At 38.7% G+C, this 22,955-nt stretch overlaps 1 protein-coding gene across 8 annotated transcripts in view; it reads right to left on the bottom strand.

Moving 5' to 3' along the window:
* The window catches only part of LOC124132763 (myosin heavy chain, non-muscle-like), a 73,560-nt gene that overhangs the window by 40,037 nt on the left and 10,568 nt on the right, over window positions 1-22,955 (bottom strand). For all 8 annotated transcript variants that reach the window (XM_046496872.2, XM_046496871.2, XM_046496873.2 and 5 more), the window contains exons 3-4: window positions 4,040-4,067; window positions 2,221-2,335 (exon numbers count right to left, since the gene is read on the bottom strand). In XM_046496872.2, coding sequence (XP_046352828.1) covers window positions 2,221-2,335; window positions 4,040-4,067 — 143 coding nt within the window. The remainder of the gene's footprint in view (window positions 1-2,220; window positions 2,336-4,039; window positions 4,068-22,955) is intronic.

The following is a 22,955-nucleotide window of genomic DNA, read 5'->3' on the forward strand; positions in this document are numbered from 1 at the left end:
GCATCAAGCAGGTATCTAGCCAAAAGCTAGATTCACAAACAGGTTGGAAGCTTTTAGAATCCCATGCCCAGAAGAGCAAGAATTGGTCTCCACAGTGAAGACTTGCATAAACGTCAACATTCCGAAAGTCTTCAGGACCTTTAGGATGCACATTGGGTGGAAGGGAGACTGATGGGTTTATCATACTTGAACCTTATTTATAACATTTCAGTTGAATTTTTGGGATAAAATTCAATACAGCACAAACTCAGACACGATATGTCTTTTTCGGAATAACTTGAAATCTCAAACTCAAATCATAACATCAGGTTCCCTTCCAGTATAAAATATTTATCAGAGAGGTTTGGATGGCACTCAACATCATATTCAAAATGTAAACACTTTTCTTTTTCAAAAGCTCATCCAGAATCTCATAATTGCATGCATTTTAGACAGTGTGCCAATTTAGTTAAAATTAAGTTGTTTAATTATCACAAATCCTCATGATTAAGGTTCATCAACAGCATTCAGTGTTACTATTTATGTCTCAACATTAGCTTAGAGCAACATGCCTCATTAAATGTGTGATTAAGTACATGCCTGACATCAATCAGTATTAGGTAACATGCCCTGTATATCATGCTCTCAGACTAATATGTTCCGGGGTATCTTCTCTGTATCAGTAGGTGGGTACTGTCAGAACATTATTGTCAGTATCATTATCAACTCATCACTTCACATCAGTTACTGGTGACACTCATTATCAAAATTATTCCATCTTTCACATGCAGCCAGGACATAAATGCTATCAAAACCAATTTATCTAAGAACATAGCTCTTTGTTAAGATTAAGCTGTTTGGGTGTAAAAGATTCTCAGATTTCACAGTTTGCTTCAAACTGACAACATGGAACAGCAACACCATCTAGCACAAGGCAGGGTTCGAAACCCACATAAGTTTGAGTGATATTCAGTAAGGACAAGTGATATTTTCTTGCAGGCAACAATTTTACTGTTTGGTAACTGTCAGTACTGTAGGTTTGGGAACTAGTGAAAATAAGAATTAATTTCTAACCATATAAGGTGGTGTTATAACGAAACAAGTTAGTTGATATACAATATATTTTGGCTTGTCTTCTAATTTTAACACAGCCCCATACCCAGCATGTGTATACATTACATAACATCCTATGCATCAATCAATACAAGGTGTTATCTCTCATGTCTTACAAATACAAGTCAATGTCAATTTTTCCCTTAAAACAGTTAATTAGTAAAATGGATTTTCAGTTCAAAATCTATTTTATAGTCCAGGTTTTAAGATCAGATAATAAAAGTCCATATGTTCAGATCCAGGTTTACTGAACACTTATCCACAAGGCATTTCAGACTGGGATTATCAAAACGTTTTGTCCCTTTTTTTAGCATTCTGAAAGTAAGTAATTTTGGGGTAACCATTTGTTCTACATTAAAAAGATAGCTGAGCCAGCACTGGCCAGAAAATACCTTCTGACACAGACACACCTCGTAGTTTAAATCTTTCGAAGAAAAATCCTTCAGTCATCAAGCAAAGCACATCATAATCTTAGCAGAATGAACCCTCTTGGCAGACAGCAACACACTTTTCACAAAAGCTGAACCCATATATTGACTGTTTGATCTGTTAGTCGAACCAATTCCTGCATATATTTGTTTCAAAGCCTCTACAATTTACAAAATAAAAGTTAAAGTCTTCAGCCATTATGATAACTATACAGTATTTTCATAGAATATCAATCAACATCAGCAGAGTCATATTCACAAGGTTAGCCAACCCTACAACACCACTGGCAGCATGAGGAAACAGGACTGTTCATCCAAGCAACCTGAACACTACAACTATTATTGTCTGTGTTAAAGTATGAGAGTTAATAGAGTCGTAATGCCAAATAACTCTGTGGAATGTCACCACTATTCACTGCTTAAACTTAAACCTGTCTAAGACAATCAACCAACCTAAAGTAAATCAACCAACAAGTAAACTACATATTCCAGTACCTATCTAACTTCAAACTTGATACAAAGCTATTGTGATCTTTATGTACCAAACATTTCGTGTACAAACAACTAAAACTAAAACATGCAATACAAGCAAATACCCATGCAGATAAACATGCAAAGAAGCAACATAAAGGACAGACAAGCCATCAATCCGATACCTGCGCTAAGGGGCGCCATTCTGCAGCCATGCATCAAGTCTTACCGGCACATGTAGGTTGGACACGGAGCTCCTTTGGGTACGGTTGGATGCAGCAACATACGCCAAATACTGGATCACTTTCTTTGTGTTTTCGGTCTTACCAGCTCCAGATTCACCACTGAAAATGAATACAATCTCATGTTTGCATCATATGATTCTCTCATCTGAACATTATGAATTGTTAAAAGTGTGTGTTCAAAGGAGTGTGTGAGTGAGTGAGTTGGGTTTAACACCGTTTTTAACAGTATTCCAGTTATATCAGCTTAATGTGGGAGGAACGCCCGAAGTGATACAGGTCTCAGACGTTTATCAATTCGGTGAAAGCCACGAGCACCTGGTATGGTGCTGACAAACCTAGAAGCATAATCGGGGCGAACCAAGTGTGTTAAAGAACAAGGGTGATATTGAAACCTATTTTTTATGTTTTGATTGGGTCAGGATATATGATGCCAGAGCAGGCACTCTCAGATATTAAACAGGCAAACCCCAGGTTAATTGTGTGAATAGCAAGACAAGACCTCAACACACTGCTGTGGTCGCCTGTGGTGTGACTACTGGTCCTTTGCAGACAATGCAAGGGTTAGTGTAGATGTTGTCAATATCAACAAGTAAGTGTCAGCAATATTCAAGGCTATATGCTGGCAGCCTGTAAGCAAGTCTGGACCAGTCACACCAGTCACTGACAGCATGAGCAACGATTCACGCCATCTGATACAGTGGCATGGGGTACTCAAGCAACATCATGGATATTTAACCTAGAAATAAACAAGGGGAAACCCTGATGGTAACAGACAAGCTGACTTTGTTCGAAAAAAGAACTTTTATGAATACACCAATGTTTTGTTCAACAACAAAGATTTATAAGGTACTTTATTTGCTGTTCCACAGGGACTGGCAGTCACATGAATTACCGGTCCAAGCCTAATTTTACCGGTAAAAAACTGGTAATTACCGGTAAACGGGAACGCTGATAATAGCATGAAGTAGTTCAGACACTCTTTTCCTCATATGAGCTACACATATCCTTGTAGTTAGGTTATTCATTAAATGGTAATCTATTCGTTTAAAGGAGTCTGATCTCCCTGATCACATTGCTTATCTATGCACTGGTCACAGTGCACTTCCTTCAGAAATAGACATGTACATGTACTTGAGTCTAAAACCCTGCCACAAAATATGACAAGAATCCAGAGCAAGCCAAGGCTTTCCCGGTGCTAACCTAAACCTTATCTTGGACTTCACACTGATAGATTCTTTTTTCTGGCACAATTTCTTTCAAGTATTAGAAAGAAGAAAGTAGGAACCACTGGCTGTTGCTGCCAAAAATATGGCATTCATTTCCCCCTGCTTATCAGTGTTAGATAACCTAAAATAGTTCTTCAACATTACTCAAAACATTTCCATACCCCTCTGCTTACATTTGATAGCATCTGGACTTGGAGGATTCTTCTGTATCTACTTATATATTTGTTGAACATACACAACGCCAGACCTGGATTCAAGAGTGTGTGTAAGAACAGATCCGACCCTCACATGAATCTTTGTGGAGATACATCATGACATACAGGGACTATCACACTGAAGTTGTGCTGCTATCAGTGTGATTAAATTGACACTTGTTTCCTGTCAACAATAATTATGGATTTTATGCAATCTGCAGCAAAACATATATTTAATCAAAGTCTTGCTGCAGATGTCATGCCCTTACGGCAGGTAAAATATACGCTAAATGTCTAGCATCTATCCAGTATATAATTTAAAGGGCATAATGCTGTGAGGCCACTATCTCAATACTTGGGTCAAAGATAGCAGTCCAACTTACGTGCAGAGAATAGACTGGTCTTCGCGGTCTGAAAATAAAAGAATTAAATAATTAGATATACATATATCACATAAAACATCACATAAAAACACTCACATAAAATTTAGCACATATCACAAATTGAATTTAACAAGCTGCCATTAATTTGCAAAACCAAACTGAAATGTTGTTTGCCTGGGCTTTAGTTTGTACTTAGGCCAAATCTGTTATGATTTTGAATGCCCTATCAAAGTACCGTTGGGGTATTATATATCACAATTGCATTGTCTATTGAAGCATGACATTGTTGGTTGTGGTCTGTTAGCTTGACTATTCACAGGAGTCCTATTACCTCGCTATGTGGGTGGTAACAGTACAGGGTGATCACTATCACCCTCTATACAGCAATATCATAAGTTAAACAGGATTTATGGTAACCTTGAACCAGCAGAACACTTGTTTTGCCAAAGTCAGGAGTACATTATTTTTTCACATAAAAGTTTAATCAATACAGATGCAATGACAACATTTGTATAGTTTTTGTCTTTTTAATTCTGAGGTGTTGTCTTTGTTTATCTATAATCATATGACATATTAAATAAATAGGTGTAAAAATCACCTTCTTATAAGATGTGACTGACACATACTACAACGTTCTGATAACGCCATATCCTGTTTTATAGCTATATCACTGTTTACTGTGTGTCCACACCCCTATTCTGCTGCTGTATAGAGGGTGGCCTGATCAAACAGGGTGTACTCACTCTACCCAGTATCGGGTGTGACGCTGACACTGTCGCCAGTCTGAGCTGGATTTTCCTCACTCCAGATATCCCGTATCAGACCTCTACACTACAAACCGCCCTCATAGTCCTGGGCGCCATTGTGCAAAGCAATCTTAGTGCTACGGTGATCGTAACTCCCATACCTTAACACAGACTTACGACAGTCAGTCGTAGTGCTAAGGTTGTTTTGTACAACAGCACCCTTAACATCCTCAACACAGTTTATGATCTTAATCTATCCCAGGTCATTTTATTAATGTTGCTTCATCGCCATTGAGTTCCTGACACTGAGTGAACAATTCCTAATGTGTGATCTACAGATGTCACAATAATGAGCTGAAACCAAAACGCTTCAGAGTGTCTTGCCATAAACAGATCATGGCTGAAATTGTCCATAATAATTCACTGACAAAATCAATCTCTTAATAAATTCAATTTTAATTTATTTTACCATTAACACTCAAGCCCTAACCATGATTATTTTGCAAGCACTTAAGTAATAGCTCTCTTCTATCCTAGAGTGTTATCAAGCAAGAGTATCAGCACTATTTATATGTACATGAAAAGTAAGGCTAAGCCAGTCACTGTGTGCACATTTATCAGGTACACACTGTCAAAGGTAGCATTGTTTGAATGGCCACAAAGTGTTCCTTGTACAACAGTGTGGGGCCACAACTGGGTCTACAATTTTTAAACACTCCTCTCAATCACAGCTGCCAGTATAGAGGAAATAACAGGCTACAGTCATACAAAAAGTTTAATCATATTTCCTGTTCATTCTAAAAACAGATAGTTACAGGAAACAGATCTTCCTGTACACAGCACCATTTCGTACAGCAGACTGTGCCAAAAATGTTTCAGTCTACTCGCCTGAACTTGTATTTTGGAATTATTTAGTAGATTTTTAGTCCTTAGCATATGGATTAGAATAAGCTGATCTTACTAGACCAGAAGACATTTTACTAGATTCGAGTTCCAGACTAGTGTCTAAAGTGGTAGACCGGTACAGCCTTATGTGCAGTCTGTACCTGTGTCCGAAATAACTGACTGCCTGCCCATGGCTGGTTACTTTCAGGTGGGCTGCATGAAATTTCCCCCAACCAGCCCGATTGTCTGGCAGATAATTTTAAGACTACTTTCGTATTCAGTCATATCATAATTCCTAGTAGATTCTCAAGTAATTGTTTGCATGTTTTCAACTGAATCAAGACACGATCTGTCTCATATTTTTGCGGGGAGGTAACTTTGAACATGTGCAGGCAACACTTAACAGGTCTAACATGGAAGAAAACTATTTATGATCAATTATTTAACCCTTGGACCTCAAAGTGATGATCATCATGTTTTACGCGATTCCCCAAACTAGTAAAATCTGTTATGCTTGTTTGTTTGTTGTTTAACGCCGCACTCAGCAATATTCAAGCTATATGATGGAGGTCTGTAAATAATCAAGTCTGGACCAGAAAATCCAGGGATTGACATCATGATCATCGATCCACGCAATTGGGATACGAGGACATGCATCAACCAAGTCGGCGAGCCTGACCAACGGATCCCATTAGTCGCCTCTTATGACATGCATAGTCACCTTTTATGGCAAGCATAGTCGCTTTTTAAGGCAAGCATGGGTTGCTGAAGACCTATTCAAACCCGGATCGTCACAGGTCAAATCCTGTTATGACATGCAGTGTATTATGTTCCCGCTGTATAATCAATACCACAGACAAACCACTCATTCCCAAACTCAACCTTTCAAAAACAAAAGTTATTTCTTTACACTTAACATCTCTATATGGCTAACTTCCCATTAAACAATTTTAATGAACCTAGTTTTACAAAATACAGACTAAGTCAAAGTACTGAACACAATTAATCATTCCCCGAACAAGACAGGTCAGGATGTTTTGACCCATTAACATATACCTTGGCACTTAAGAACTGTAAACTAACCACAGACATTTCACCTCGGCCATATGTCAGATGTATAATCCATAAGCCATGGTGATTCAATGAACAGTTAAACTCCTCAAGATCATAAGTCTTCCCTGTCAGGGAGCAGCAGTTTAACCTACAGCACTGTCAGACTGAATAAAACAAACAATGAACGGTCCCCAAATGGAAATCATGTAACACCTCAGTGCTTGTTTCTATTACAAAAACAGTCCTCTGCAAACATGTCACATTTTTACATGACCTTGGGAATTACCTAGCTACTGTTTGAAGGTCACCTGTCATTGCAAAGTACAGAAAACTATTTCTTTCTTTCATGACATGAAAAATATGAAACGTTCTTTTCCAGTAGGAATACACCAGTATATAAGTTTAGGGGAATTCACAGGTTCTACAGTAGGTAGTTATATACTGAACAGCCATTTGACAAACACACAGAGTTACAAACAAATGTTTGAACTGAAGCAGGTGATAATACACACACACCAGGTGAGAGGACAAGTGCGATGAACTACCAGACAACTACTAGCTCATTCTTGACTGCAACCAGCATTTATTGTGACACGGAAATCCAAACAAAACTTGAGACTGGGGTGACTTTAGGTTAGTAAAGTTAGGAAGAGTTTCAAACAAAAGGCAGCGTGGGGTTGGCTAACACGTTGTGTGGATGACTCACAAAGTATTTCAGCTGGCTGGAGAATGAGATACAGCCAGGCTGCCTGTGTGACTCACTACACAGCCTGGTCCCCAGCACCTAGTGTGTTTGGCATTAGCAAATACAACATTCAATTAAAGATTGGAAATTAATCTGTCCATCGTGACAAACTTCGTATGTGGGAAAAGGGCTTAAGAACAAAGATGTCGAGATGCCCAGGAAATAATAGCAATGTCAGAAATATGTCAAACATGAAACTAAAACTGTCTGTCAATATTTGCCTGGTAATGGTAGCTACTTCCTTTTAAATTGTGATCTACTGAGAAAATGTAGAAAACCACAGCACCATTGACATATGACATGCTCCTATTTTCAGTTAAATTGATAAAATATACATAGAAACCTAGTCCCCCAAAGCTCTCATTTTTAGCTAAGATTTCAACATCATTTTTCTCTTGATTTTCTACCCCTGTCCATGAATAAATTTTGAATCATTGTCAGAATGTACATGATGTATGGCTTGTCACAACAGGCAGGGCTTCACATGACCCAGTCTAGACAACATGTGATACAGCTAACACTGTCCACCTATATACTGCATGCATATTTGACATGCCATCAGTCATTGGGACACAAGATACATCTCACTGCTGCAAGTATTACTGCACATTCAGGTAGAGCCCATACATGCATGCTTGCTGCCAACTCAAGCTGAAACATCATTGTAAAGGAGGATGTGCATTACAACATAAACACACAGTAACAGCCCAAACAAGCAACATGTTTATAATAAGGCACACATAACTGTTTTTATGACATTAAGGATACTTGTTACGACTCCAATATGACCTGGTTGTCACTAAGACCATTAACAAGATGGTTAGCTCATGCTTTATAGACCAAAATGCTGAAGGGAATATGTGTGGTTAACATTACCCAAGGTAATTACTACACAGCAGACCTGCCCAATCCCAGAGTGGGGCTCTAATCAGTCTTGACAAGACAGACATCAGTATAAACTAAGAGTGAGAATGGTTTTATGCCGCTTTTAGCAATATTCCAGCAATACCATGGCAGGGGGACATTAGAAATGGGTTTCACACATTGTACCCATGTGGGGATTAGAACTAGGGTCTTCAGTGTGACAAGTGAACGCTTTAACCACAAGGCTACCCCACCATCCCTGTACACTAAGTAAAAAGTGAGGGTGCACATGCATATTTCACACTAGTCAGCATTACTCATGCTACATTTGTAAAAATAAGATAGGTATGTGATCGCAAGGAACAATGAAGATAGAAGCATGGTACATTTCACAATAAAACATTGTTCTACCATGATGCCATTTCTGGAGATTGGAACATGTGCTTGCAACTTGATGACATTTTAAATTGGATGACTCTATTTTTGAGGGGGGAAGTGTCTTGTGAGCTATTCTCCATATATGTGGCCGGGCAACATAGATAAACACAATGGCCATCGATCGCTTCCAAAATAGGGAGATATGAGACAATGGGTATTGGGATATAAGGTACTGTAGGAAATAGTTAGAATATGTGGGAAAGACCAAATTTAACCACCACCACCACCCCTTCATAAAATGGACTTCTCCGACATTTCTTCGGACGGATTCTATTCAGGGAGTCATCACTATTTAAATATGGGAAAATACTTTTAAAGCGTGTACTCTTAACGAACATCTTTAAGAGGCTGTACATTATGTTGATATCTAATATAAGAAATAAATGTCTTGTGGTCGTCGTTTCTCGTACAATAAAACACTCATGGTTTATTCTCCCTTCTGTATTTTATTGTACGGCAATAAACTCGTCGTTTATTTCTAAAATATATCAGTGAAAGCATAAGCAATGACCTTCTCATCTTGCTATGATGACAGGTCACAAATTGTAACCATCCAATCCTTATTTTAGTGAGCTCTTACATCAAGCTACCAGGGCTCCATTCGGTACTGGAGTACCCCCATGTGCATCTCCAATAAGTCAAATACAATGAATATGCATCTCCTTGAAAAATGTGCTCATATGATTAAACGATTGATACAGTAGTACAGGTCCATGGGCACTGGGCCAAGTTCTACATCAACTGAATCACTGGCATAGGATTTCCATTGAGAACTTGGCACATGTACTGTACAGGACAAAAAAATTGGTGTTCTTTATTGTAGTTAACCTACACCAGATGTAACCCAAATATCCAGCTTTGAGGCTGCCCCTTAGTATACCCTGACTCTCACACACACACAAACCTAGGTTCAACTGCTTAATGCTCCCCAACCCTAAATGTCATTACAATGTTTATGTAATATGGCTTTACATGAATCAAATGCCTGAGAGAGCGAATGTCACATGACTAGGATTCCCCTTGACATTGATATGTCCTAGATCCCTGGTTTAGGAGAAACAAACGACCACCATTTAATGTGGCTGAGATAAAGAAAATATACTTTGTGATCAATCAAATTACATTTCTTTTGTTATCTATCAAAACAAACACTATACATGCTGAAGAAAAGATTAACCATATACATCTGTCTGGTAGCCCAAGGCAGTTTTTCCAGAGTACGAATCATCACATGGAATTCCAACAATTTATATTGTTTCCTTTTAAATAAACATCATTAGGGCTTTCTATATCTATTTAATATGAGAACACTAAAAATAACAGCTTTCAATGCACCCATATAAACTCATTCTAAATTCTCATTCTACGGTCTATTAGTTCTGAGTGTCATGCATTACTATCTAAAATTAAAGTACAAATTACAGTAAAACCTTGTTAATCTGGACTCAACTGTTCCCAATGAATCTCACAATTTACAATCATTGTTATGGAGTTGCTTGTCTGTTGTTTAGAGCCACATGTGACAACATCCTGTAAGTAATAGAGTCAGGACCAGACAAACCAGTGATTGATATGAGCAACAATCTGTGCCCTCAGGGTGTAATGACGTGCAATCAGGATACACTGTACTATCTTTAATGCACTTATAATAACAGTGCCTACAAACATGAAATTATTATATTGAATTCTAAAATTACAAAGCATGAATAAACCATCATTGAAATCATCGAATTCAACAAATATGATTAAAAAAATTACGAATTTTTTTCTTTTTCAAATTCAGAGATATGCGTTAAACTTTAAACATTTGTGTTACATGCTGATATCTAAAATTAATTGGCTCAACTTCAATCGATTATTTTCAGAATAAAATCTGCTTTGTACAAACAGGAGAAGTAATTGACAATAAATCCAACCCCAATTTCTCTTACCACAGTGAAGGCAGGCAATCCATTACGCCCCACTACACACATGTAGTCACGCACACCGGCTACTCAGTGGGGAATAGACACGTCTCACAAACCACTCACCACTCCAGTATATGTTCCCATTAAGCTAATCATTATGATAGGCTTGTTTGGCCATTAAGATGTACAAAGTTATGTATCACTTCCTTCAGTGGATTTACTTCATCCAATACAGATAAACTCAAATATATTCCATTCATATATATGTAAGCTTTGGTGTTGAGTAGTGCGAGTTCTATTTCCGGATGCAATCATTCAAACGAAAATTGTGACTCTGTTGCCATGTCTAGCAAATCTGCATTGATAGCTTGCCATTTATCTATGTCAAAATGTGAAGAAACGTCAAACCAATGTCCCCAGGCCCAGAAGATCATTCAACCTCCCTTCTGGATAAGGTGAGGTGAATTTGGGTTTAACGTCGCGTCCCAAGGTTATTGCACTTATATAGCGACATGCTTGCACGTGTGTGTGTGTCTGCTTGTACTATTCCGGACTGATGCCGATTTATAGTGCTAGCTCACTGAGATACCATGTCGCAGTTTAATATGAATACTCAACTCAGACACAGTATACTGACTCCGAGCCGACCAGTACTTGTTTTTGCCATTTAATGATGAGCACCAGACAGGGTAACAACAAGTACCATCTTTTAACGTCTTTTGGTATGACGCGGTCGGGGATCGAACCCCGGACCTTCCGCTCTCCGGATGGACACTCTACCACTAGACCACAGAGGCGGTCCATGTCAAAATGTGAAGAAATGTCAAACCATTGTCCCCAGGCCCAGAAGATCATTCAACCTCCCTTCTGGATAAAATTAACACTCAGCCATGTTAACCAGACAATCCCCTATATGTAACTGACAGGAATTATTTCATTAAAAAAATAATTTTGAGAATGTGTCACAGTGTGAACTTCCTGCACGAAGCTTTTCGTCTGACAATAAAAGTCTAATAGATCACCTCATGCAGTGACTCACGTCTAACTTAATGCTATATAAGGTATGGTTTTACTGAAAAGAACCAGAGCATGTAAGTAGTAACAGAAGGTATACAAAACATATCAGACAATGAGCGCACTCCCAGTTGCTGAATAGAGTCCAACCATCCACTACCCTACCACCATTGAAATAAACAGGATATGCGGACTTAGCCTTCAAGATGTTTGCACGCTCCGCCGAGCATGAATCATGAAATCAACCATTTAATATAAGTGCATGTCATCCAGGCCTTTACTGAAAGCTGTCGCCACAAACACAACGGTGGTATTTCGTTCTAACCTCAGGTGGCTAAACCTGTTTGTCTTAAAAGCATTTGAGTAGTGTGCAGTGCTGGCCAAAGTTTGTCAAGGGAATAAGTAAATAATCTACACAGTTATGTCATCACGCAACATCTTACTCCTAAATTTTCAACCGACTGTCCTCAGTGAACTTGTTTTTCTTCATTTATTGAAAAAGTTTTACCTGAAAGATGAGGGTAGAGTCCTATTTTTACCCTCAGTAAACCTGACCTCAAACTTCCATGCCCCCATTTTGTGAATATCATAATCAGTCATGCCTCGATAACAAGTCCAGACATCTATTCATGGGGAACAATGGAGACCTTCAACAGGATTCACATTTGGCTTTTCAAAGAAGAAAAACAGAATTCAACATTTATACACAACTACACATCTGAGTCATTTATGAGCACTGGGAAAAGGGTTCATAGAGATATTGTTCAAGTTTAACGACTTCAACTGTACAATGGCAACAGATATAGTTCTTAAAGTTCAAAGAGAAGAATAAGAATAAACGCATACTGAATATATGCACCGACCAATGACATGGTGTTGCAGGACAATATTCTCGACCATCTCATACCAGGCAAAGCACAGGTAAGTTGTTGACAGGCCAGGGATCATTTAAAAGCAGGCAAGAAGGAAAATCACAATCATAACTTACTAGTTCTAGTAGTTGTTCATGTTGTTTGTTTGTTTGTTTGTTGTTTAAAGCCGCACTCAGCAATATTCAAGCTATATGATGGCGGTCTATAAATAATCGAGTCTGGACCGGACAATCCAGTGATTGACATCATGAGCATGGATCCACGCAATTGGGATGTGATGACATGCATAGTTGTTCATGTGAAGTTGGGCGGTCGGGTAGCCTAGTGGTTAAAGCGAAGAAGACCCAGGTTCGATTCCTGACATGAGTACACTGTGTGAAGCCCATTTCTGGAGTAAAAGCGGCGTAAAACCATACTCACTCACTCCCTCATTTGAGGGGGCACGGGTTGCCCGGTCGTCTAAGGCGCGGCGATTAGCTGTGCAGAGTTGCGTCACTTGGACACACCAGAAACCTATGATTGTGGGTTCGAATGCTGCTTCGCCTGATTATGTTTCTAGGTTTGTCAGCACCATACCCGTGCCCGTGGGTTTCACCGAAGAGGTAAACATCTGAGACCTGCATCACTTCGGGCTTTCCTCCCACATTAACATGATTAAGCTGACACACCGTGATATAACTGGAATACTGTTAAAAGCGGCATAAAACCTAACTCACTCACTCACGTGATTGGTTGGTTTGGTTTGTTGTTTAACGCCGCACTCAGCAATATTACAGCTATATGACGGCGGTCTGTAAATAATCGAGTCTGGACCAGACAATCCAGTGATTAATACCATGAGTATCAATCCACGCATTTGGGATTGATGACATGCATCAACCAAGTCAGCGAGCCTGACCACCCGATCCCGTTAGTCGCCTCTGACAAGCATAGTCACCTTTTACGACAAGCATGGGTTGCTGAAGACCTATTCTACCCCGGAATCTTAACGGGTCACTCATGTGAAGTCACTTAGCAGGCTCATGGTTATTTCAAAGCCAGGGTATGAGATGTAACTGCACAGATGCGCTACAGACCACTGCTCCACTAGGTCCCCAGTTCCTCATGCCTTAGAGCTGACTGACAGCTCAGGTGGTCAGGCTGATACTTGTTTGATAACGTGTCATCCTACCCAAATAATGTGGGCCTGCCCATACCTTCAGCCAAACCCTGGGTCAAGAACTCTTCTGTTTCAACACCTCACACTATTCATCCATCCTTTGAGAATGCTGTGTCAGAAAAGGTCCTCAGGGCCTAAACTTTGTCATAAGAGTCAACTGAAATTCAGATTAGTGGTCAGGATCTATGTCTTGGATGACTGCATGCTATAGATCATGCTTATCAGTTAATGGTTTGCCTGGTCAAGACTATTACTCTATCGAAAGCTAATGTGATATTGATGGAATATTGCTGTATGCAGTTTTAGACAACATTCACTCACTCCCTTGCTGGACCTGCCTTGACCTGCAGGCATGTAAATTAAAGTGACACTTGTGTACTTCCTTGGCAGAGGGAAGGAAATATAGACCTAGCCCACCTTGTATGGGGGTAGTGAACTGTCAAGTGATGAGATGACTCAAAGGCCTGAAATGCCAGCTGTCACCAGCAGGGTTCCTCCTGTTGACACTGTGATAAGATTTACAGTAGGACCAGTGTCACCATAGGAAGGATATCAGCTGAATAACACCACTTGTAACCATGGAACCAGAGTGACGGCAAGGACATAGGAGATTTATAGGTGCACTGCTTCTGTTGTCCTCATTTACCAATATACTAAATATACTTGGTTGTCATGGAGTTTATTGCCTTGAAGTACACATATCACCACAAACACAAGCACTTAGTAAACTTTTCTGAAATTCTGCACCTAAGACAGTACTGAAGACATATTTTGACCCAGACAAATTTTGCAGTGGGGTTCTTTCCTTTAGTTCATTAAAGTTTTATCTGATCTGTTCCGAGGTTCAAACAAAGATCATATTACTTCTAATTATTCAGTGAAGGGTTGCAAAGGGATGGAGCCTGCATGAGCTAACTCCATTTCCATGTTTCAGGAGGAGTGGGGAAAACAAACTGATGGCTGTCAGCACTTGAGAAATAGGAACCAAGTGCCCCAAGGACTTAAATTCAGATCACATTTTCCCCCCCTTTTTTTTCTCCTTTCTAAAATGGCATTTTTGCTTCCAATAACAAAATTACTGCCTAAGTTTTCGACATCTATATCAAACATATTCTCAGGTCAAATACCTTTTTTCTGAAAGACAATAGATTGTTTACTCTTGCAGGCTAAACAAAATGATATTGTGATAAACACATTTATTTATAGGATATACATCAGAATGTCAATGGCCTTTATATGTTCTTGGAAAGAGCTATATTACACACGAAACACCCATTTACTGCATATCAATTTCAAACCTGTGTCCAGATACAAAAAATATCTCTGTGTCTACCATGTGGATGACTTATGAAAATTGCATACACTTCTGATCAGGAAAGGGTGATAATGTTATCAACCTGGTGCTGTTTATTTATTATATTTTTTCATCTTCGAAATATGCATCAGCTTCAATCATTGTGTCATTTGTTGTTCAGATGCATCTAGCAACCTCTGCAACATTACTAACAAATGCACAGCATCTGGAAAAAGAATATCTCTCTAAATTGCCAAATTGTTCCATGAAATCTGTATCCACTTAGAAATGTCATATTTATTTTATTTATTTATTCAGATGATGGGGCAATTTTTTAAAGAGTTGCAAACATAAGCATCCCACATGGATGCAAAATACTCCAGCATGTTGACCCAGTGTTGTGTGAAGCCAAATGGGAGGGAACCGTTGCACACTCACCAGTGTGCAGTGCATGTTGTATGGCTGCAGGCGCCAAGGTGTGTGAGCTCGTTACCTCAGTTGCACACCTGGCATACATGCCTGCTGAAGTATCTGGGACACGTTAATTGTTTCTCGTCTGCATGCATGGCTAACACGACAATATTTTGTGTCATACCTCAGTGTTTCATTTGTGCATTCTGGATAGTCTATAGAGGAATGACATAGACCTTCTCATTTGATATTTATGGCATTTATGGCTTCCATTTTAAATAGATTTTATGATGCTGTTGACATGCTTCAATGATTCATAATGGTTGAATATTGAAGCTGAAAGTATCACCGTGTATCAGATGTTTTCACTGTTGTGTAAAACATTGACATGGAATCCACTGCCATCAAATCAAAAATATATATTTATTGCTTGTAACAATCCTAAATAGATGGTTCCATTTTTCTTACGTCAGTCAGACAGGTTCAAATCAAATAAGCAATATCAAGAAAAAGAATGATCTGACATACAACAATACAGTCATTAAAGAATCATAGGGATTCATTTCGTTTATCTGATGCAGCAAATGTATGTTAGTCCCATGGCAACACCTGTGAAAAAGGAACTCGCACATTGATTGTCAGCAGGCTACTTGCACCATCATAAAATCTATTTGAAATGGAAACCATAAACATTAAATTGAATAAGAACTTAACATTTTTTTTATCAAGTTGCATGAAAACAGGAGATTGTTTTGGCAACAAACTTGAGGAATCATAAATGTTATGAGGAAAGAGTCCTCGACCTCCCATATCCTGTTTAACGAAGCTGAGAAGGAGAACATTACACCCCTTTAGGCTGAGCCACACAGAGAAGTGCAAGAAGGCGGCTGATAATGCAAGGCAGTAACCTGAACACAGGTCTAGATGAAGTCACCTGCTTACCTGCCAGTACATTTAACCAGCATTGTTGTCATGAAACTATCATGCATTTGCTGCAACAGCTTGTGACATACATCAATATTTACACAGACAAACTGGATTACTGTTGTACTACTCTGTCAGTTGAACATTGCTGTCGCAAGCTATCGTTCACACTACAACTGAATATGTCATACAGTTACTGTGGACTAGGCCAAGGAGGATGAATAGTAGAGACAAGATACTGGCACATGTGCAATCCCATGAACATTTCCCTTGGCCAAACTGAGCTCGTTCTACTCACAAGCATTTGTCAGTTTTTGTGTAACATTGGATGCTGGTGTCTCTTTAGCTTGGTTATGCTTTTAACTGATCATCTATTCTACATCACATCTGGATCCACTGAAGTGAGTGAGTATGGTTTTATGCCGCTTGTAGCAATATTCCAGCTACAAGCGGGGGACACCAGAAATAGGGTTCCCACATTGTAACCATGATGGGAATCAAACCTGGGTCTTCGGCGTGACAAATCAAACGCTTTAACCACTAGGCTACCCCACCGCCCCTGGATCCACTGAATAGAAAGAGGTATGGACTATCTTCAAATATGTGCATATCGCATTCTTGAAGTGTAATATGAGCGAGATTGTGAACTACGTTTATTGCTGCATCAGCAAATTCATTGCAAGCCTATCCCAGCACTAATGATCTTACAAACACAGCAATTGATTTGATCAAAATGACTACACACACGGTACTCCACACACACAACTTAAAAATAGGTAAAAATGAATGCTATTTATATGGGTACTAATGAGCATTAGGTTCTGGCTATAGGACCAGTGCCAAATACTAAGTCTGGCTTCTGTGAAATATGGGGTCCAATATGGCAGGTCATGACAGGCAAACAAAGGAAGTCGGCGAGGTCAGTCTGACAACTTATCTCGGTTGTGAGTCTTAATTTTTATAACTTAAACAATGTCATATGAAAGTTTGAAAGTCATGGATACTTGTCATAATCTTAAATTTGAAATCAAAGACTTTTGGAGCCGCTTGACTAAAATACTATAGCAGCAAACCCCTTAGCTTGAACACCGACAAGAAAATCATACTTTTCATGTTTTGAAGTAACATTTAAACTCGGTCTGTCTAGCAAGTTTTACAAAATACTGAACAAATGTTACATGCTAATATTTGATTGGAGATGTAGGTTTCGATCACAACTGAGAGTTTTAATCTCATATTCTGTTGAAACAAGAAACATATCTACACAATTATACAAGTATTCCACATGGCAACAAAGTCGTCCTCATTAACCCAGGGATGCTGCTGAAGGTGGTTCCACGACCCATGAAATGTCTATCACTGGTCTACTATCAGTTGAGTATTACTGGGTCTCCAAGCACAGATCAAGTATGTGTCTAATCTAAAATATGTGAAACAGTCTCCTCCTCTCAACACTGTCTGAATGGGTTCTTTCTCTCAGAAGTCTTGTGGGATTTCACATACAAAGGTCAGATTTGAAACTGCTGACGACATGAATATAGACAGACAGAGCTGCTTGTCTGATGTAGGACATAGGACACTCACTTTCTTGGGAACTTGCAGGAAATATTAGCATAGCATTAGTTCTTTGAAAACATGTATGAAAGGAGTGTTCGTAATAAAGGGAGATCCTACAGTACTTATGGTTTTTGCTACGGTATTTGAATATAAAACAAGGACCTCTAGAGTTTCATTCTTAATATTAACACTGGAAAGCTTTTCTCCTTTTTTCTGTCAAATCAATGTCAAGCTCACATCAAATCACCAAAGTTTTAACATTTTCAGTTCAGCTTGATTAATGCCAGACAAACCAGTGATTGGCATCAAGGCTTATTTTCAGCTGAGTTTGCTTAGGGCTTTCAAATATATAAATCAAATGCTGTTTAATACTAATCAAAAGAGACAGACAAGAAAAACTATTCAGATACACAAAACTCCTCATTATTGACAAATGGTCTTGTCACGTGAAGCAGGTGCTTGCTGCATGTATTTGTTTGACATAGTAAAGATTTTCACATATATTGATGTTAAATATGATTTCTTAGTGTGCCCTTCAGGCACTGGGAGCCGCTTTACCAGTGCCATTAATATTTTAATGGCAACATTGGCACTAAAATACAAGAAGATTTTAACCCTGGTCTACCTAATGTCAAAAGTGTTTGGCAGTCTTTCCTGAAATTTAGTAATCTCAGAATAGCAGACATGCAAATTTTGAACTCCACATACAGTTATAACAAATTATCTCCAAATATTGCACTCTACGCCCCCAACCCCACCCCCTTCTGCAGTCTCACCCTCCACACAGTAAAAAGGACACTATACACTATATCTCACTTCAACCCCCCCTCAACATCCATCCACACATTGTACAATACTAAACATTACATCCCCTCCTTTCCATCAACAACCTCCATACAGTTTTATACCCCATGATACTGTAACAATGCAAGCCCTCTCAGAGCTGTAGGGCCACACTATATATCATGTGGTGAACTATGCTGACTATGTTGGTCTTGAATCTGGATCTGATTCCAGTGTCCACAATGAGTGCTATACATGTTATACATCCCTGTTGACACAGTCCACTCTAATATGAAGCCAAATTTGAAGACATGGAACTCAGCTCACTGTTTGCCTCTTGACAACTACCTAAAGCCCACTAGCAGTATAACCAAAATATATCCCTCTCAGTGGTGCTAATGCTGTTCCTTTTAGTCAGAAAACCTTTTGGTTTGTAAAAACAGCCTGGATAATTCTTGGAAATACACACCTAGTCTATAAATGGTTTTTGATTGTGAGACTTTCATTGTGTTTGAACATAAAGATGTGCCTTCATCCTGTACAGTGGAAACAAAAAACATTTATTCCCTCAGAAGAAACAATGTGCAGAAAATAAAATGCATGATTATTTTTATCACTTTAGCAAGATATAACCATCAGAGCTGTCATTGCTATGAATATCAATTATTATCATTATCACATTTATTCAATGCAGATTATTTCAGTGTGGGCAGATTAAGTTCCATCACTTCACACTTGGTGTAAGAACAATCACATCCTTGGTTAAAATGTGTCTGTGGGTCAGCATGTTGTTCATGCTGTCAGCCATAAGTTTGCCCAGCCCAGACTCAATACATTACATAGGCTATGAGATAGCTGAAATATGCTGACTGTGGTGAAAAACATTCACTCACTTGTTCCTTTATTCTGCAACAAAGTATCTACCCCAGTACATACGGCCCCTATTTCCCCAATGCCTGACTCAGGAACAAGCTGAAGAGAACCATGTGAAGGTTGATATATAGCAGTCTGAGGATCTGCAGCTGGCCAATACAACTTCTTAAAGTACTGCTCTTTGAATTTCAAAAGCAGTGATAAAATGGATTTCTCATTCTACGTGAGAGGAAACCTCTGATGAGTTTCTACTACTCCAGACTAAATGTAAACACTGTGAATCTGATTACTGGACTCATCAATTCTGGCCCAATCCCAAAAATCTTCCAAACACAAAAAAGTGTGTGATTTTCATCCAAATATCAAATTCTGAAACAAAAAATAGCAAAACTCCAGAATCCCTACAAATCAAGTAAGTCCTGAGAACCAAATAATTTCTACCACATTCTTGTCTAACATCTGCAACGTGGCTCTGAATTATACGATGAGTGCTACTGCTTTTTCCGAAATGTCAGAAGTTTAGTGCAAGTTCACTGTGCTTACCAAGTGCTGTCATCAAGTACATTATCCAATGGCATTAAACCAATTTTTCACTCAATCTGGGTCTTTGCAGCACAATCCATTATAAATATAACCTTCATGTAGGTAACATATGTAAGGATAATTATAGGGACAATATTGGGATTGACAACATGAATTGTAACTCATGTCAAACTAGCTTACAGCTTTGTTTTTTAGTATTTATGTAACAAAAAGGAGAAAACAGTAAGTCCTCAAGATCATCTAGTCTTGAACAAACGGAATAGTGGCTGTGTCTACTACAACACCACTCACACAAATCACAAAATGTTTTTTAGCGAACTGGAAATTCTTCACCAACTCTTAACTTTTTTCAAATGGGAAGAATTTCAAACATCACCCAAATCACAAACACAGAATGTTGCCCTTGCTACCATTTCAATGGTGACTGCGAGTCCGACCCAGACCAGTCTGCAGACGGATCATAACGGCCAGTGATTCCACAAGAGCCAACAGTTGTGGCTCAATATTGCCTGGCAGATCTATTCAATTGGCTGGGAAATTCACCACAAACAATACAGGTATTTACAATTCTCTTTCAAAGAGAAACAATGGTTAGTGGAGCACTGGAAGAAGGTCAACTGAGTCACTCGCTGAAGTGTACTCCCTCCTACCCACGACTCCCCTCACTCCCTCTCCCCCTTCCAGTCATGTGGGCCCCCAGAATAGCCACAGTGATCGGCTGCTGCGTGATATGTCTGGCTACTATTTGAAGGGGGAAAATATGAACCAGATCGGGAGTTATAACAAGAATAGATATGACTGATGTTCTGGAGTAACATCCAGGAACTCATGGCTTACATTATGAAATCTATGTTTGAGTAAGTCTATCTTCCAGTCGATCACATACATGTATGTATATATTTGTGGCTTCACAACTGAGTTGAAATAAAACAAAATAGGTTTATTCAGCAACACTTTGTTTTACAGAACTTATATTTGCAAAAGTAAACATGAAATTGAATAAATATAGTATTAAAATGAAAATATGCTTTATCAAAATAAATGTTGGGATATTTGTTAAGTTTCAGAAAACAAGTTGTCTTTCATAAAGGAAACTGCAAATCACAACACATGACAACAATGTATTTCTCATTTCATCTTTTTTCTTTATTTTACTCTTGTCTCTTGGCAAAAACAACCTCCCTTAAAAGACTTTGGAAATTGGTCTGGCCTTTTCAACATTTCAGAACATGTTGACAAGAGACAATTCTTGATAAAAATAGTACATGCCATTCAATAAAGTAACCCTTTTGTATTAAAAGGTTTTAAATTTTGTTTAATTCTGATTTATTTTCCATTCAAAACACCAGCTTATTAAATGTTTTAAGTAAATTCCAATAAAAATGCCCTAAACTGATCTCTGGCCAGTCATACCTCACAATCAGCTTCAATAGGATGGGAAAAAGAAAGTTGTCTGACCCAGCATAAATGAAGCAAAACATCAAAAGAAATCATTCCTGACCGCTTAACTGTTTGTAAACATTGGCGATTCTCTGTCAACTGATGACAAAATGGGTGTGTCTCACAACTAATGAAACAATGAACTATCCTTTAGCTGTTCTCCCACTCTGACCTCAATACAAGATGTCCTGGTGTAGAGCAGGACATCAACTATCTGGGATTCATTCTGCCTTTAAGGTTGAAATAACTTCACACATAGAGCAACAAAGATTGATAATGAATAATAAAGCCATTCAAACACTTGTTTTCATCATTTGTGGGGCTGTTAAGTTTTTCAACAGAAATATAGGCTTGGAGACTTACATCCTCACGCAGATTTCAATGCTTACCATTTTTCTAATTATTTGGGTTAGCAGATCCACAAACTAATGAACATAAGATGCCACACATGCCATACATAGATATATATCGTATCCATAAAGATCCTAACATCTTTCGAAGTATCTCTGAGAAACTCAAATAAGAACAAAGTAAACATGTCACAGGACACTCCTCATGAAACTGATTAGATTGTCCGAAAGTGTAACCACACAACTAACTACACCAACCTTCATAACACACTAACAGTCCGCACTATCCTGTATCATTCTCCTGTATGATTCATCAGTAGGACATGTTGAAGACATATCTTAAACCTTCCCACCTATCGATATTCCTATCGATACATCCTAGAATGTATTGACGCAGATATGTAAAGTACACTTCTATTGTAAATCATATGATCTACTTGTATTCATAAGGGCAGGCTTGAGCAATGTCCTAATACTCCTATACAACTCTTCTCAACAGTGCATGCTACTACCCTGGAATGCCAGACTAGATCAAGCAGGTACATAAATGTATTGATCATTGAGCAATTGATCTAACCTTCCCACACAGTGCTACAGGGCAACCTTCATGACATCCTGCAGTGGTACATCCTTCCTGTTATCAACCAATTACTGCACTTGGCTGGCACCAAGCCATATGCAATGTGCTGCACTACTACTGAACCACCACATCAGAGGCAATATGTTAGTTAGATGCACATTTTAACATCTGTTGTAATCATTCTTGTTTGGTTAACGCTAGTAGAGGTGGTGACACAAAAAGTATGTTGTCTTGTGGTGTGCAGAGTATCTATATCCCCCTTGAAAGAGATTCAATGCAGTTGCATCAAACAACACGTATACGGCTGTATGCAGGTCAAAGTAAAAATACAATATTACAGCTTTAGAGATTGGCACTAGTCCTATAGTCCTTGCCAAACTGACCAATAGTTAAGGTACCATAATGACAAGTAGAAATTTGCCATTTATAAGCGTTTTGCTATATGCTATCATTATAAGGACAAGTGGACTAACACAGT

The sequence above is a fragment of the Haliotis rufescens genome, unplaced genomic scaffold (assembly GCF_023055435.1).
Source record: "Haliotis rufescens isolate VD_foot unplaced genomic scaffold, xgHalRufe1.0.p SCAF_11, whole genome shotgun sequence".
Lineage (NCBI taxonomy): Eukaryota > Metazoa > Mollusca > Gastropoda > Lepetellida > Haliotidae > Haliotis > Haliotis rufescens.